Source organism: Podarcis filfolensis (genome assembly GCF_964270895.1).
Source record: "Podarcis filfolensis genome assembly, chromosome: 8".
In the NCBI taxonomy this organism is placed as follows: domain Eukaryota; kingdom Metazoa; phylum Chordata; class Lepidosauria; order Squamata; family Lacertidae; genus Podarcis; species Podarcis filfolensis.
This window is the reverse complement of record NC_139611.1, coordinates 21,389,742-21,405,052: the sequence shown is the minus strand read 5'-3', so window position 1 is coordinate 21,405,052 and position 15,311 is coordinate 21,389,742. Positions and strand designations below refer to the sequence as shown.

The following is a 15,311-nucleotide window of genomic DNA, read 5'->3' as shown; positions in this document are numbered from 1 at the left end:
TGATGTAAACCCCCAAAATGTATTTTCTATAAATGGAAGTTTTTACCAGTTCAATACAATTTATTTATATGCCAGATGCGAATAAAGATTCTTCTCCTCCTGGGATTGCTCTGGTTTCACGCATGGGAAACGTCCGTGTGATTCTGGAAAACCTGATGTTCTTTCAAGGCGAAATAGGAATTTCTGGTATTCCAGTGCTTTATTTTTTTAGGGGGGGAAAGGTTGCTGGTACTCGCCCTAAAGTTATTACAGTAAGTGCCACACTTTTAACATGAGGGAGGTGGGGTGCCGGTACTGCGTACCCTTGGGTACCCCTATAAAACCCACTGAAAACCTATATTTATACAGGTACCTACTGAGGGGGGGGGGAGCAACAGCACCAAAAGGAATTATTGTGAAAGCAAGAAATTATTTTTTTTGGGGTGGGGGGATTTTATCCTCGCTCAATGCGCCATATAACCCGAATCCACCCCTGCTCCTCTAGGTCTTATCCACTATGCACGTAGCAACCGTTTTGCATGGCAGTTCCGCTCCTGGCCCTTGCGTGCAACAGTGAAGTACACATAAGCCCACTCCACCACGTTGTGTCCTGTTCTGCCCCATTTTGCCCCCACTGTTCCACCCCCTTTTCCAGCCATTTTCCGGTTGCCATGATGTGGGCATGAGCAGGGACATGTCAATTGGATGTGCATAAATCAGTTGTTGCATATACTAAGAGGAAATGCCCAGAAATTCATAGGGGGAAAAGACAGCAATATTTTAAGAGCTATTTGTGAGCTTCAACCTGTTAAAGTCACACCAAAGTCATGTTTTGGTCTGCCATTTTGATTCAGTGTGGCGGCTGGCATCCAACCATAGATGAAGGCTGCTGCCCCCACCTCAGGAACCCTCATGCTAAGTTTGGCAATGATATCACAAGAGGCATGCAAACCTATGTCCCAAACCATGTGAAATTATGCCGAAGTCCTGTTTCGGCCCACCACCTTGATGCAAAATGGTGACTGGCATCCAAAAGGCAGTGAAGTCTGCCACCCACATTATATGCCTAAAAGCCTATGGTGTGACTCTGTCCTCACACTCAACAGTCCTACGACACAGATAAGATCACTGCCAAGCAGACACAGATGAGAGACTCTCCCCATTTCTCGAAACAAAATAAAAAAAAATCCTTCCAGTAGCACCTTCTTGTTGTTGTTTAGTCGTTTGGTCATGTCCGACTCTTCATGACCCCATGAACCAGAGTACGCCAGGCACTCCATAACTCAGAGAAGCTATGAGCTATGCTGTGCAGGGCCACCCAAGATGGACAGGTCATAGTGGAGAGTTTTGACCAAACGTGATCCACCTGGAGCAGGAACCAGCAAGCCACTCCAGTATCCCTGCCAAGAAAACTCCATGGACAAAGACAACAGTAGCACCTTAGAGACCAACTAAGTTTGTTATTGGTATGAGCTTGCATGTGCATGCACACTTCTTCAGATACTTTCTTCAGATACTGGTATCTGAAGAAGTGTGCATGCACACGCAAGCTCATACCAATAACAAACTTAGTTGGTCTCTAAGGTGCTACTGGAAGGATTTTGTTTGTTTGTTTGTTTGGACTACGGCAGGCCAACACAGCTACCGTACCTACCTGTAACTCTCCCCATTTCTGAAACACTAATGGCTTTATGTCCTCATACCCGTTAGGCCACCCAGTTGCTCCTTTCCTCTCTCTCACCTGGGAGGGGTCCACTCTGTACCAGAACAAGTTGTCGCCCTGTGGGGAGGGACGATACAAAAAACTCTACTGTACTACTAATTCTCAGCTATATAATTGTACCGTGCATGGTGCTACACAACCCCGACTTGACAAATAACCAATCTGTTACTAGTGCTAACAGGCACAAACCTCAACTCTGTACTCAATGTAGCCCTGAAGGTCAGTGTAAACACAGTTGTTGAAGTGAATCAGTGGCTCTGCTCTTCTTCTCCACTTCATATATTTGGTATGGCTTGAAAAACTGCTCACGGGGTTGTTGCGATGACAAGCTTGATCACCATCATAATTCCCTCGGGGTAGAGACCTCTCATAACTCCTCGTTTGTAAAACACGGCGTTAGACAGGCGGTGCAACCTGTCGGTGTGGTAATGATTACACGTTGATCAACCCCAAAATACCTAGCAACACCAACCTTCTATAGCTGGGTCGAGACCTACAAGGGGGTCATGTCCTGACTGAGATTTATAGTTGTTTATTTTTGTTCTTATAAGTAATAATCATTAGATGTTGATGCACATTGCAACATCACACTCTGACCTGAGGGTGGTGGTGGTGTTATTTAGACGTCACAAAATATTAAGTAGCTACGTTGCAACCAACACCAAGTGGGTCACCTCTCTACCTGTTAAAGATGTGATCCAAAACATGTTTACAAATAAGTCTCATTAAATTCAACAAGACTTGATCTCCGAAAACGTGCATACGATTGCAGGACTTAGGGACCCGAGTTAACTAAGTTTCCACCATAATAAACCTGCTAGTCATCAACATCTGGAACTCCCTTTTAAGATTTTGCCAGGGTTAGAATTGCAGCATAATTGTTTGCAGCGTTGCAGGTTAAAACCGGAATGGCTATAAAGACGGACGGGTCTATTTTGCGCAGGAAATGCATTTTACAGGCCTATCCGGTGCTCGGAAACAAGCCCCCACTATTGCATTCAACGGGACTTTCCCTCAGGTAAGCACGTGCGGCACCCAAAGCCTCGCACTGAGCTCAAGCAGGAGATTCAGGTTGAGCAGGGAACACGAACTACACCCCGCGTTACACTTTAACGCGCGCGCATTGAGCAAACGCGCACTCCACGCCCCGCCAGGAAGAGGAATCCCCCTCCCCCTAGCAACCGGACAGCCAATCAGAGATAGGGATCTGTTACTAAGGTGTAGCGTCCTCGAGGGAGATGGAAACATGGCGGCCTCCAGGCCTGGATCTTACTGTGGGGAGGTGAAAGAGCTGCGTCGGGACGGTGAGCGGCGGCGGGAGGAATAGATAGCTTGCCCCAGAAGGACTGTTAACGTGAGGGATTTAAATGAGAAGAAATATTGGGGGGGGGGGGAGGGGGCCGCATTGCCTGTTTTTTTTTTTTAATAGTCATGAGCTGTGACTACTAAATCGAACCTCCATGGACAGAAGCAGTCTATCAGGTGACAAGAGCCACATAGAGAACGTTATCACCCACATTTAGGGAAGTTTAGGGAAGTTTTTAATATTTAATGCTGTATTGTTTTTAACACTTGATTGGAAGCCGAGTGGCTGGGGAAACTCAGCCAGATGGGCCGGGTATAAACAAAAAATTATTATAATATTATTATTTGCTACTTTTACACACAAACGCACACGCACACACAGATTAGGACATGGGAGAGCAGGGTTCCAATCCCTACTCAGCTGCTAGGAAGTTCACTGGGTAGCCTTGAGTGAGTCAAGTCAGTCCCTCAGCCTAAGCCTACCTCACAGGGTTGTTGTGGACAGAGAGGTTGATATATGCCACCTTGAGCCCCTTGGTAATGTACAGTGGTACCTTGGGTTAAGTACTTAGTTCGTTCCAGAGGTCCGTTCTTAACCTGAAGCACCACTTTAGCTAATGGAGCTAAAGAGCACGGAGCACGATTTCTGTTCTCATCCTGAAGCAAAGTTCTTAACCCAAGGTACTATTTCTGCATTAGCGGAGTCTGTAACCTGAAACGTATGTAACCCGAGGTACCACTGTAAATGTAATAATTACATTTTCTAATAAAGTTGTTGTTGTTTATTTTTTTGTTTATATGGCCAGATAAAGAGAAGCTATAGGGAGCTTGTTTCTGTTCCTTCCTGCCCCAAAGAGCACTCTGCTCCAGCTGATGCGCTTGGCCTTGTACTAGGGGGTCAGCATGCTCTGGCCTTGGCAATCAGCTTGGAAACTATGGGCCTCACAGTTAGAGGGAGAACAACCTGGCCAGTTTTATTGATTTACTTAAGTTTTTATACTGCTTCGTATTTCAACAGGAAACCCTAAGTGATTTACAAATGGCATCGAAAAAAGAATCAATTAATGAAATGCAGTATAGATTACACATTCAAACCCAAACTATACTATTGCCTATGAGAATAACAGTTATACGTTTTAAGTAGTGTAACTGAAATAAACATCTCAAAACTACACATCAGTAAAACAACCAAGAGCCCCAGCGTCCATGGAGCTGTAAACAGTGATATGCGGTGGGCAGTGACTAGAGTGTAAATGATGGAAATCTTGCACCAAAGTCAGTCAAACACAGCTTAGACTAGGTTCCCCGCTGTGAAACTTTGATACCAGAAGACTTTTTTTGTGGCCCTTTAAGCTGCCCCTACATTTCCCCATTTAAAATAATATATTTTACTGAATTAAATAGTAATGAAGGTGATTTCAACGTACTTGAGAGTTACATTTAGGGGATAAATAAATAAAAATGTTAAGTGGCGCCTTAGAGATCAGCTAAGTATGTTCTGCGTATAAGCTTTCGTGTGCATGCACACTTCTTCAGATACCATGCACATGAACGCTTATACCCAGAACATACTTAGTTGGTCTCTAAGGTGCTACTGAACATTTTAGTTATTTATTTCGACTGTGTCAGACCAACACAGCTACTTACCTGAATCTAGATTCAGGGGATAGTGTGTGAAGCCAAAATCGCGTATAGTCAAAATATACTGGGTTCAATGGTGGGTGGGATTGCCAAAGTCTTTTTTCCTGGATGCCCACCATCTTTTTAATATATATATATTCAAACGTGTAAAGCTGACTGCACACATTAAATGTGTGTAAGTTGCAAGTTGCAAAAGTTTTAAAATCCTGTAGAACAGCTGCTGGGAATGTATTTTGGAAAGCAGCCTTGAGAATTGCAGTTCTTGCCATGCAGCCCCCCAGAGGGGTGACCAAGTGACCTTCAGCCTGAAATAGTCACCTTGATCTAGCTCAATACCCAATCTACTCTTACTGGCAGCCGCTCTCCGGCATCTCAGGCAGAGAAAGGGCTTTCTCATTACTTGTCCCCTGAAATTCTGTTAGCTGGAGATGCTGGGGATTGAACCTGAGACATTCTGTATACAAACCCTTATTTATTTTCTTCTAAGACAAAGAGCCTTTTAAAAAACTAGATCCATTGAGCAGGTTCAGGATTGGCAAAAATAATTTTCTTATCCACTTCTGTAGCTAACTTACATCATTTGCTGTCACAAATGGTCACTTAGTTATTTTTAAAAAAGAATTAGAGGAAATCATGTCTATGGTTATTAGCCATGGCAGCTTAACTAGACTCTCCATGTGTAGGGTCAGTGTCTGAATGCCAGTTGCTAAGGGCAAAGAACAGCAAATAATCTTTAAATGAGTCTCAAAACTGTATGAATTTTTCTTCAATGCATAGAGGAAACTTATGACAATTTTTATTGTATATATTGAAAGTGGGTTGCTTTGTTTTTATTTTAAGTATTTAAGATCCTCATTTCAATTGCTTCTGCTGTTTTTGGACATCTTATACTTCTGCATTTCTTCCTTTCAGGTTATGGAGTTTACGTTTACCCTAATTCTTTCTTCCAGTATGAAGGAGAGTGGAAGCAAGGGAGAAAACATGGTAAGGGAAACAAACTTTGTCCTCTGCCATTGTGAGGTTGGTATCATTCCAGCTTGCAAGAGGTGTTATTAAGTAGCACAAAGCGGGACCTGCAACAAAATGTTGTGGTTTGGAGTGCTCCCATTCAGTGTGTCCTGGTCAGGACACTTGATGAGGCATGTGACTGTCATCTACTCCTCCCCGAGCTAGCAAGCCCCACGTGGGCTGTGGGTCTTTGCCTGCCTTTCCTCAAAACTGTCAGCTGTAAATTCTGGGATCCTGAGATCAGGGGTGGTATGACCCATTTTGCCACTTGAGGCAAAACAGGAAGTGCCCCCTGCTCTGTCACACCACCACCAGTGGGGCACTCACCACCACTGCGCTACCTGCTGGTGGCACTGCAGCTGTACAACCATCTCCCCCTTGCCACGTTGCACCGAGCTGCAGCACAGCAGCAAGGGTTCAATAGTTGAGAAGAGAGTTAAAGCTTAAGAATTACTTCTCCTGTCATAGGGTATCAGGAGATTGCTAGTAAAGTTGTTCAAAGTTGCTGCTTTTAAAAGTTGCTGCTCTGGCTGGCTCTCCCTTGCTTGCTCTCCAAATAATCAGCTCCATCCCTATCCATTTTTTTAAAAAATGATTAGATATGTGCAGTATTTTACTGCCCATCTCCTTGTCTAATTTGATTATCTTACCTATTTCCCCCTGTCTCCAATCCACTGAATTCCTTAAAACAGGCAGTTTCTGGTTGTTGCTGAGACCTTTCAGTTTTTTTAAATTTTTCCAGGTCACGGGAAATTGCTGTTTAAAGATGGAAGTTATTATGAAGGCGAGTTCGTAGATGGAGAAATTAAGGGCAACGGACTCAGATACTGGGCATCTACAGGTGGGTTTTTTGTGGTACGTTCTCTGTACATTGTAATACATTCAGGGATTTTGTATCAGTCAGAAGAGCCTTTGACTCAAATTGGCGAAACAGTTCTGTTCTTAAATGTTGATGCTTTGTCATTGACTGAGATGCTTTCATCCTAATGGCCTCTGGCTAAACTCCCCAGGTCCTAGAGAGCAAAGGACAAGGTAAGCAGAAGAAGGCCTTAGATAAACGGGGAGTGGCTTAAGTGAGGGCTTAGAAAACTAACAACCCAGGAGGCTAGGAAAAGAGGATTGCCATGAAGTCCAAAAGAATGAGGGGGCGAGAGTATGGGACAATTATGCTTTCCCTAGGAAAACACGCTTGATGCTAACATTGTCAGCTTTTAGGTGCTAGTCTAAGACATTCCTCTTTGCTCAGGCTTTGGGTTTTTAATCTAGATTGTACCATGGTATCAGTGTTAGAAACTCAGATATATAAGCTAATTGCCAAATGTCACCTTCAACGTGGGTTATGGTCGCCACAACATACAGTCGTACCTCGTTTTGTGGCCGAGAGCAATTCCAGAGCCCCGGCTGCTAGCCAAAAAGGACACAGGGCAAAGTGCCGCGTCAGCGCATGCGTGCGGAGTGGTTTGTACTTCTGCGCATGCACAAAACATGATTTAGCACTCCTGCACATGTGCAAGTGGCAAACCTGGAAGTAACCCATTCCGGTCCTTCCAGGTTTGCAGCAGACGTTCGCCGGAATGGACGCTAGACAAGGCGGACATTCGCGGAGGTATTACTGTACAGTGGTACCTCAGGTTAAGTACTTAATTCGTTCCGGAGGTCCGTACTTAACCTGAAACTGTTCTTAACCTTAAGCACCACTTTAGCTAATGGGGCCTCCTGCTGCTGCCGCATCGCCGGAGCCCGATTTCTGTTCTCATCCTGAAGCAAAGTTCTTAACCTGAAGCAATATTTCTGGGTTAGCGGAGTCTTTAACCTGAAGCGTATGTAACCTAAGGTACCACTGTAATGTCTAGGCATTCATTTTTAATCAATGAACTTTGTTTTTGTTCATTTTATTTCTATACCACTTTATATTTTAAAGCAAAAATCTCAAAGCAGTTTACAAAACATCGAATAAAACAATCCAGAATAAAACAAATTCAAACTTCAAGGAAAATATTTCAGATTCTTCTCTAAGCGATATTTTGCTTTCCCCATTTTTAATTTACCTGCTTAATTTATATAGCCTGCCCCATTGCAGAAGTACTCCAGGAAGCCAGTGTGGTATACTGGTTAGAGTGTTGGACTAGGACTTGGAAGATCATGGTTCAAATCCCCACTCGGTCATGAATCTAACTGGGTGACCATGGACTAGTCACGCCTCTTTACCTACCTCACAGGGTCGTTATAGGGGTTAACTGAGGGGTGAACCATGTACTCCTTGGAGAAAAGGCTGGGATATAAATGTAATAAATAAGCTCTTCTGCTTACCTGCTTAAGAAAGCTAGACAGCTCACTTCTGTGATTTATGGCCTGTTTTTGCTGCTCATCATCTGTTTGTTTGCTTATTTGTTTATTATTTCCATTTGTAGTCTTTTTACTATCTGAAGCAGTTTACAGTAGATAAGAATATATAAATATTTATGTATACACAAATAAGTGCAATAAAAACCATGTCAAATGATTTATATAAAAAACAAAACAAAAAAACATACATGAACAATCTCCATATGCCTAAACATAATAGCAACATAAATAAAGTCAGAGAGCATTGCAAGGCAGCTTATATTATACATTATATCTGTCAAGCAACTGCTCATACTCTGCACTATTGTAACTCACATACAAAAGGTTACTGCCAAGCATACAAATGTGCCCTACTCTTCCCATCTCTGAAACACTAATGGACTCATGATGCAACACCCACTAGACCATCTAATATTCCTCTCCCATCTCTCTCCTGAGAGGGGCCCTATTTTAAACCAGAGCAGGCAAGTGTCCTGCTGGGTATAAAACTACTTCCATCCACTCACTCCTAGCTACATAATTGTAACATCCACTTTCCAGGGCGGCTGGATAACATTCATCTTTTTTATTCATCTTTTTATTATCATTCATCTTGTTGGATGGCTTCTTTCAGAAATTTTTGTTCTGTTGCTTTTTTATTCTACGTATTTTGTCTTTCACATCTCCTCCTCTCTGAAGTCCTATTAACTTGAGGTGCCAGGGATTGAACCTGGGACCTTCTCCATGGAAGGGAGATGCTCTACCCCTGAGCTACAGCCCTTTTCTAAGATTTTGTTTGTTTTATTATGGTCTCATAAGAATCTCTTGCCAATGGACTCTTTTATTGAATTAGGCTTCAGGTTACTTCATTCCTCCTTGTCACCAAAGCTTATTGCCTGCAATCTAAACATCCTCTTATGCCTGTGTATAGGTATAAATACGGGGGGGGGGGCGTCATTCTTTCTTCATTGCAGCCTGCTTATTTCACATGCTTCACATATTGCAAAATTCATGGAGGCAGGTGCTTCTGTGTAGAGATTAATGTGCTGCCTGTGTGTAAACATGTAACTGCATTCACATTTCTTGCAAAATTGCAGGTGGCTTCTTCTTCTTCCGCCATCCATAGTTTCAGAGATGCAATGCAAATCCTGCTTATTCAACCACCCTTTATCAATTTCAGTTTTAGTTTCAAATTTCATTTATTCTTGTTTTGAAATGCTTTTGTTTATAGAAAGCTGGTAAGGTATGCACTGGCTCAAGCATGCAAGGCCTGAGCAGGTTTACTCTGAAGTAAGTCTCACTTAGTCCAAGGGGACTTAGGACCATGGCACTAATTGTATTCATAGTGCTACTTCATTCCTGCTCTCTTTAATGAATGGTTTGAATGACTGTCTGCCATCAAAAAGCTGTTAAGTTGACTATGAAATTAAAGTACTTCTTACCCATCCCTTAACCATAAAGAACATACTACGAATCTTTTATTTTCTTTTTTTTTAATATGGCACTAATGTCATTTTAAGATACCTTGGTGTTAAAGACCTAAAGGAATACGGATTACGATTCCATTAGTTTGTAAGATAAAGACCCAATGAAGACTTCCTTTGTTCTTGATTAAGCTGCCCTGGTAATAAAAAGCAGTTGGTAATTATTCACTTGTAATGTCTTGTATCAAGAACAGAACGGTCAAAATCTTTATTGGAACACCAAGGATTATTAAGTCGCATTTGCCAGAGCAATTTCCTCCCTGTGTTTTACTTTATCATATATTTGATTCAAGGGAATACTTATTCTGGCCAGTTCCTCTTTGGAGAGCTGCACGGGCATGGAGTCATTCGCTATGCAGATGGTGGAAAATATGAAGGGGAGTTCTCCTATGGAATGCGAGAAGGTAAGCTCAAAGACAGGGTTGAGGCCATGGAACTAGGAAATTTCCCCTCTTACACACACCAGGTTGCATATTTGGAACATCATTAAAAATAGGATAATGGGAGATAAGCAGATTTCTTTATCTCCACCCAAGTGTTCTTTTTATTTGTATGCAAGTACATAGAGAGCTGCCTTATACAGAATCATACCACTGACCCATCTTAACTCAGTACTGTGTATACTAGGTGTGGGGAACATTTGACCCTCCAGATATTGTTGAACTACAGCTCCCATCAACCCTAACTAGCATGGTTAGTGGCCAGATATGATGGACATTGTAGTTCAGCAACATCTGGAGACCCAAAGTCTCCCCACACATGGTCTACATTGGCTGGTGGTGGCTCTCCACAGGAGTCTCTCTCAGCCCTACCTGGAGATGCCAATAACTGAACCTGGGACCTCCCCCATGCAAAACAAACGTTCTAATATTCAGCCAGCACCCTTCCCTTAAGACAGGAAGCTGCTGCTGTCTGACTAGTTCAGTATTGTCCACACTGGGAGCAGCTCTCTGGACATGGTTGTTTCTGAGCCTTACCTGGAGATGCAGGGATTGAACCTACGACCTTCTGCATGCAATACAGGTGCTGAACCATCGAGGTATGATCCTTCCTGCACAGTAACTATAGTGTACTGATATTCCATTTTAGTTTGGAGAAAATAACTTAGCGTGGATCTAAACACGGGGGCGGGGGGGGGGGGCAACGGGACTCTATAAATAAGTCAGAAATCAGATCATTATAACAAAAGAAAAAAATCCCTATGGAAAATGGTGTTTTATAAACTCCTGCTCTCTGGCACCATCTGGTGTTACATGTTTATAGCGCATTCAAATTGCTGTTTATTTACTAATGTAGCTGAGTCCTTACTGTTTCTAAAATGATACCACCATCACTTATAAGGAATAGGTAAGATATATGTCCTAAGTGAAGGAGAGCAGTGGTACTTCCAGATCCCACCTGCTCCAGCTCATCGATATTACGGCCCTCTGCAAATTTGAGGGCAGAGGTCTGAAAGGTTGTGAATTGTGTGGGGAGCCTCAGTAAAAAGAGGAGAGTCCCCGCTTCACACGTTTGCCCTTACACTTGTAAAAGGTCTGCAGAGTGACATGCCAGAGAGGGCAGGGCTTAGCAGTACACACACATCCAACTCCATATTGTGAGTTTATTTACATGCAATTTTAAAAAGTTGACACAGGGCCAAGGATAGGTAACCTGTGGCCTTCCAGGTGTTGCTGGACTGCAGCTCCTATCATCCCAGACTATGGACCATGCTGGGTGGGGCCAACAGGAGGTGGAGCCCAAATGCATCTGGAGGGTCAAAGGTCCCCCATCCCTGTGTTAGATCAAATGCACCAGTACATTTTCTGATATAATTCCCGCTGAAAGGATAAGAGCTGCTCTTGCACATAGACATTTCCTAATGAATTTTTGCCCCGTGTGATTTCATGTTAACTGGTGGGCTGTAAGGGGTGGCATTTGAATTCCCTGCTTCAGGCCCGAAAATATATTGTGCCAGCCTAGAGTCTTGGGATTTAGATTAAGGCTCCAGTTTAATCAGAAGCACTGGTTTATATGCCAATGTGCTTTTGCATTAGTTTAAAGTACTTCCACTTATGCAAGCACCACCACCACCACCCCTCAGATTTTTGGCTATACCCCTCATGTCACATCCCGTACTGTTCTGGAGGGTTCTGCAGCTTTCAGTAGCACCCTTTGAAGGACTGCAGTGCTTTGGATGGCATTGGTGAAAATCTGGACAGGGTGGGTTTGCATGAATGGAAGTGCTTTCTGTTTGCACAGAAGCACCTTTAATTCAAGGGACTGATTGGAAGTGCATTTGAGTGAAGTTAGGAGTCACTTTGGACATTGTGCAATGCCCCAGGGACTTGTGTTTCCTATCCTCCACACTTACTTGCACAATCAGGTGTGGAACTTGAAAATATCCCTCCATTCGCCATGTTCAGATATGCAATAGGAACATAAGAAGACCTCTTCTGGACCAGACCAGTAGCCCATCTGGTTCAGCATCCTTTTCTTACAGTGGCCAACCAGGTGCCCCAAAGTAAAGCCCAGAAACCAGAACTGAGTACGACAGTTCTCTCCACCTGTGATTCCCAGCAGCTGGTATTCAGAGGCATATTATCCCAATGGTGGAGGAAGAAACATTATTATGGCTAGAAGCTCTATCCCCAAGTCATGAGCTTATGTATTTGGTCTTGGGGTGGAATGGGAAGAGGTGAGGGCTCTGCTTTGGACATGACAAAGAAACATTGAAATTAGGAAGCACATTTCTGGTTTGCTCTTGGTTGGTAGATGGAAGTCTTCTTCCATTTTTTGCTACAATTTTCCTCCTCTTTTCAGGCCACGGGTTACTGACTGACAAGGATGGACAAATATATCAAGGAAGCTTCCATAGCAACAAAAAACATGGAGGAGGGAAAATGATCTTCAAGTAAGTCCCCCCCCCCCTTTTCTGTTTTTCTTAATTGGATGTTGTTTTCAGGTTTAGCTTGAAACTACCGAGTGTCAATTCAAAAAGCAGCACCAACAAATCATATCATGGACTGTGTCAGGGATTCATTCATACCTGAAGCAAAGTCAAGCAGAGTAGGCAACAATAGTACCAGTTGGCAGACAGCCCAAGGAGGATGCAGAAGCATAAACAAAACCATTTGTGATGTCAATTTTGCGTAAGTGGTTATGGTGCACCATTAAGAAAAATAGCAGTGGGAGTGCCCAATCAAAATTTTATTTTATATACCATTTAATGCCAGAAATAGGCTTCTTAGCAGTTTACAACTATAAGAAACAGTGAAACAAACATTAAGTTATAAGCACCTGTAATTAAAATTGCGTGGAGGTACTCTGGATTCATTATTGTCGCCTGAGGCTCAAGTTGCCTCAGTGGCGTAGAGTGCCTTCCATCATTATTATGTTGCATGCTGCTATGGATACTTTTAGTAGATGGGAAGGATATAAATAAATAAATTACCCGTTAAATTTCAAACTTACCCAGCAGCATTTCTGAGCCAGCTACTTTTTTCTCTCTTGGTCATCTTGGAGTAAGTATTTATTTCTTGAATTCTCAATGGTTGTACAAGCAACCTGAGAATTTTCACCTTCTTATTTGTTTTTAGAAATGGGGATGAATTTGAAGGAGACTGGATCCTGGACCAGAGACAAGGTCACGGAATGCTTCACTGTGCCAATGGAACTGTATACGAGGTAAGAGCGTCATGAGAATCCATACAATAATGAGATCTTTCTGGCCCTCTGGTTTCATTAGGCGGCCTACAGGGCCCTTTGTATGGTTTATAGGGGCATCTGTACTGTGAGATTTCTTACAAGAAAGTAGCACTGAGCCTCCTTACCTATTGCTCCCTGTTCCAAAGCTTCCCTACATTCTTGAACCTCATCCCTGTCCTCAGCTTGTTCTTGTGCAGGTTTTTACCACCAGCCAGACTTCTAACTTTTTCTTCCCTCACAGAAGTTGGACTGCAGCTCTCTTAAATTCCCTCAGCATCTGAGCATTCTACCACATCTTCTCATCCAGTCAGTGCTGCTGGCTTCAGACTGCATACTTTTTAAATCAGTGGGTGTCTTTTTTAAATAGCTGAATAACCTAACTGAGTTTGTTCTCTAAAAGTTTCAGCCCGGATAATTTATTTTAAAATTTGAATTGTATTTTCATAGTTTTCTAGATCTAAATATTGCCTGTTTGGAACACCAGTGTGATCTTGCTGCCCTTTGGCAGGCTTACATATTGTATAAATCTCTTTATTGCATATTTTGGTGGGATTGCTGCCCTTAGCAGTTTCTTAGGTCTTTTTCCTCTTTCTTTTTAAGATACCTCCCCACCCCCCGCACTCTGCCTCACCTCACTTTTCTGAATATCTGGTATCCATTACAACACATGGCTTGTCCTGTTGCATTGCTCAGAGCATGCAGAAAGGCCATTCATGCATAATAATGTCGGAAATTAAAAAATGGGCACCTGCTGATTATCTGTCTGTTAAGATGTCAGATGTGTTCAGAGATTGTCTCACATGAAGCTAGCCTAGTGTATTTGTAGCTAAGCAGATATAATCTTAATGGTAGTTGGTGCAGTTTAAAATCTTCTGAAATCCACATTTTTCTTGCTCAGCTGGTTTGCAGAACAGGCAGCTTGCCACATACTAAGAACACGCCACAATCTATATTACTGGCTACAATAGAATGGTTCTTTCAAGCCTAATTTGAGCAGAAGGAAGGGAACTCTGTGAGCTCTATGGAAGGCATTTGAGGGCATTCTTGCTTCATGGGTGACACCTTTCTCTGACTACTGCAACAGATTGCAAATACCCTAACCATTCCAATATTTTTCTAAAAAGAGAGGTAACATTTGTCCTATTTTATGGAGGGCAGTCCTCTATTTCAAAGAGTCATAAATTTGTTGTTCTCTTTAAATCTTGTTCGTTTGCTTGTTTGTTTTAGTTAACAAGTTTCAATCTTAATATGTTAATTTTGTCATCACAGCACAATCCCATAATTTATCAGGCCAGTCCTTTATCAAAGGTAGTGTTTGTGACTTCTGTTTACTTGTTTTTGCATATACAATTCTGGCTGCATTATCATATAAGCAGCCAACTCTCTATATTCACCTCTAACAAACCCATCTAAATAATATCATAAATAAGAACACTATAAAGAGTAACATATCCCATTATCTTCTTCATATTTTTACTAATCATTTTCCAATAGGTTAGGGGTGGTTGTTTTTTGGCTTTTGGATATTGCCTACAAATATGAGGGGAGCTGCCTTCTTTTCTTTCACATTGGCAACAGAACTCTGGCTAATTATTTTTTATTTTATTTATTATAACTGGAGAAATGTAGCCCGGTGAGATGAGCTTAGAACAGTTTTGATACCTGTTATCACTGCTCTAACTTGAAAGTGTTCATATCAAAGGAGGTGATGAATTATTATTACTTTTCCTCATGACAACAAATGTTAAAATATTGTCCTGCACAACATCTTTATATCTAAACATATTATTATCTTTCCAGATTCTAATTTTTGAGCTAGCATGGTGATAGTGGTGTACTTTATAATACTCAATGTCAATCCCATTGTCTTAATTAGATTTGAAAAATATCTTCTTCCCCTCATAATGCAGTGTGTAATGTTTCTTCATCAAGACTTAATCAATGGATGCCATTTTGAATCAAGGATGGCAAACAGAACCTTTCAAAACTGCACAGATTTTAGCCACTGATTTTAAAAAAGAATGGGTTTTTTTTGGGGGGGGGTGGAGGGGTTCTTCGAATTCCCAAGCAACGCCAGGTACGAGGCTGCTAGTAATAACATAGTTTTAAGTTAGGAGCTGCCAAACCCTCTCTCAGCTTTACATAATACAACACAAATG

At 42.2% G+C, this 15,311-nt stretch overlaps 1 protein-coding gene across 6 annotated transcripts in view; it reads left to right on the top strand.

Annotated features, from left to right (window-relative positions):
* The first annotated feature begins 2,680 nt into the window (after nt 1-2,680).
* MORN1 (MORN repeat containing 1) overlaps nt 2,681-15,311 on the top strand; it is a 128,487-nt gene continuing 115,856 nt past the window's right edge. For 2 of the 6 annotated variants that reach the window (XM_083628730.1, XM_083628734.1), the window contains exons 1-6: nt 2,881-3,006; nt 5,561-5,632; nt 6,399-6,497; nt 9,759-9,869; nt 12,268-12,358; nt 13,044-13,131. In XM_083628730.1, coding sequence (XP_083484856.1) covers nt 2,949-3,006; nt 5,561-5,632; nt 6,399-6,497; nt 9,759-9,869; nt 12,268-12,358; nt 13,044-13,131 — 519 coding nt within the window. In that variant the 5' untranslated portion in view covers nt 2,881-2,948. Of the gene's footprint in view, nt 3,007-5,560; nt 5,633-6,398; nt 6,498-9,758; nt 9,870-12,267; nt 12,359-13,043; nt 13,132-15,311 lie in introns of all 6 variants that reach the window. The other 4 variants (XM_083628731.1, XM_083628732.1, XM_083628729.1 and 1 more) reach the window with 3 other exon arrangements.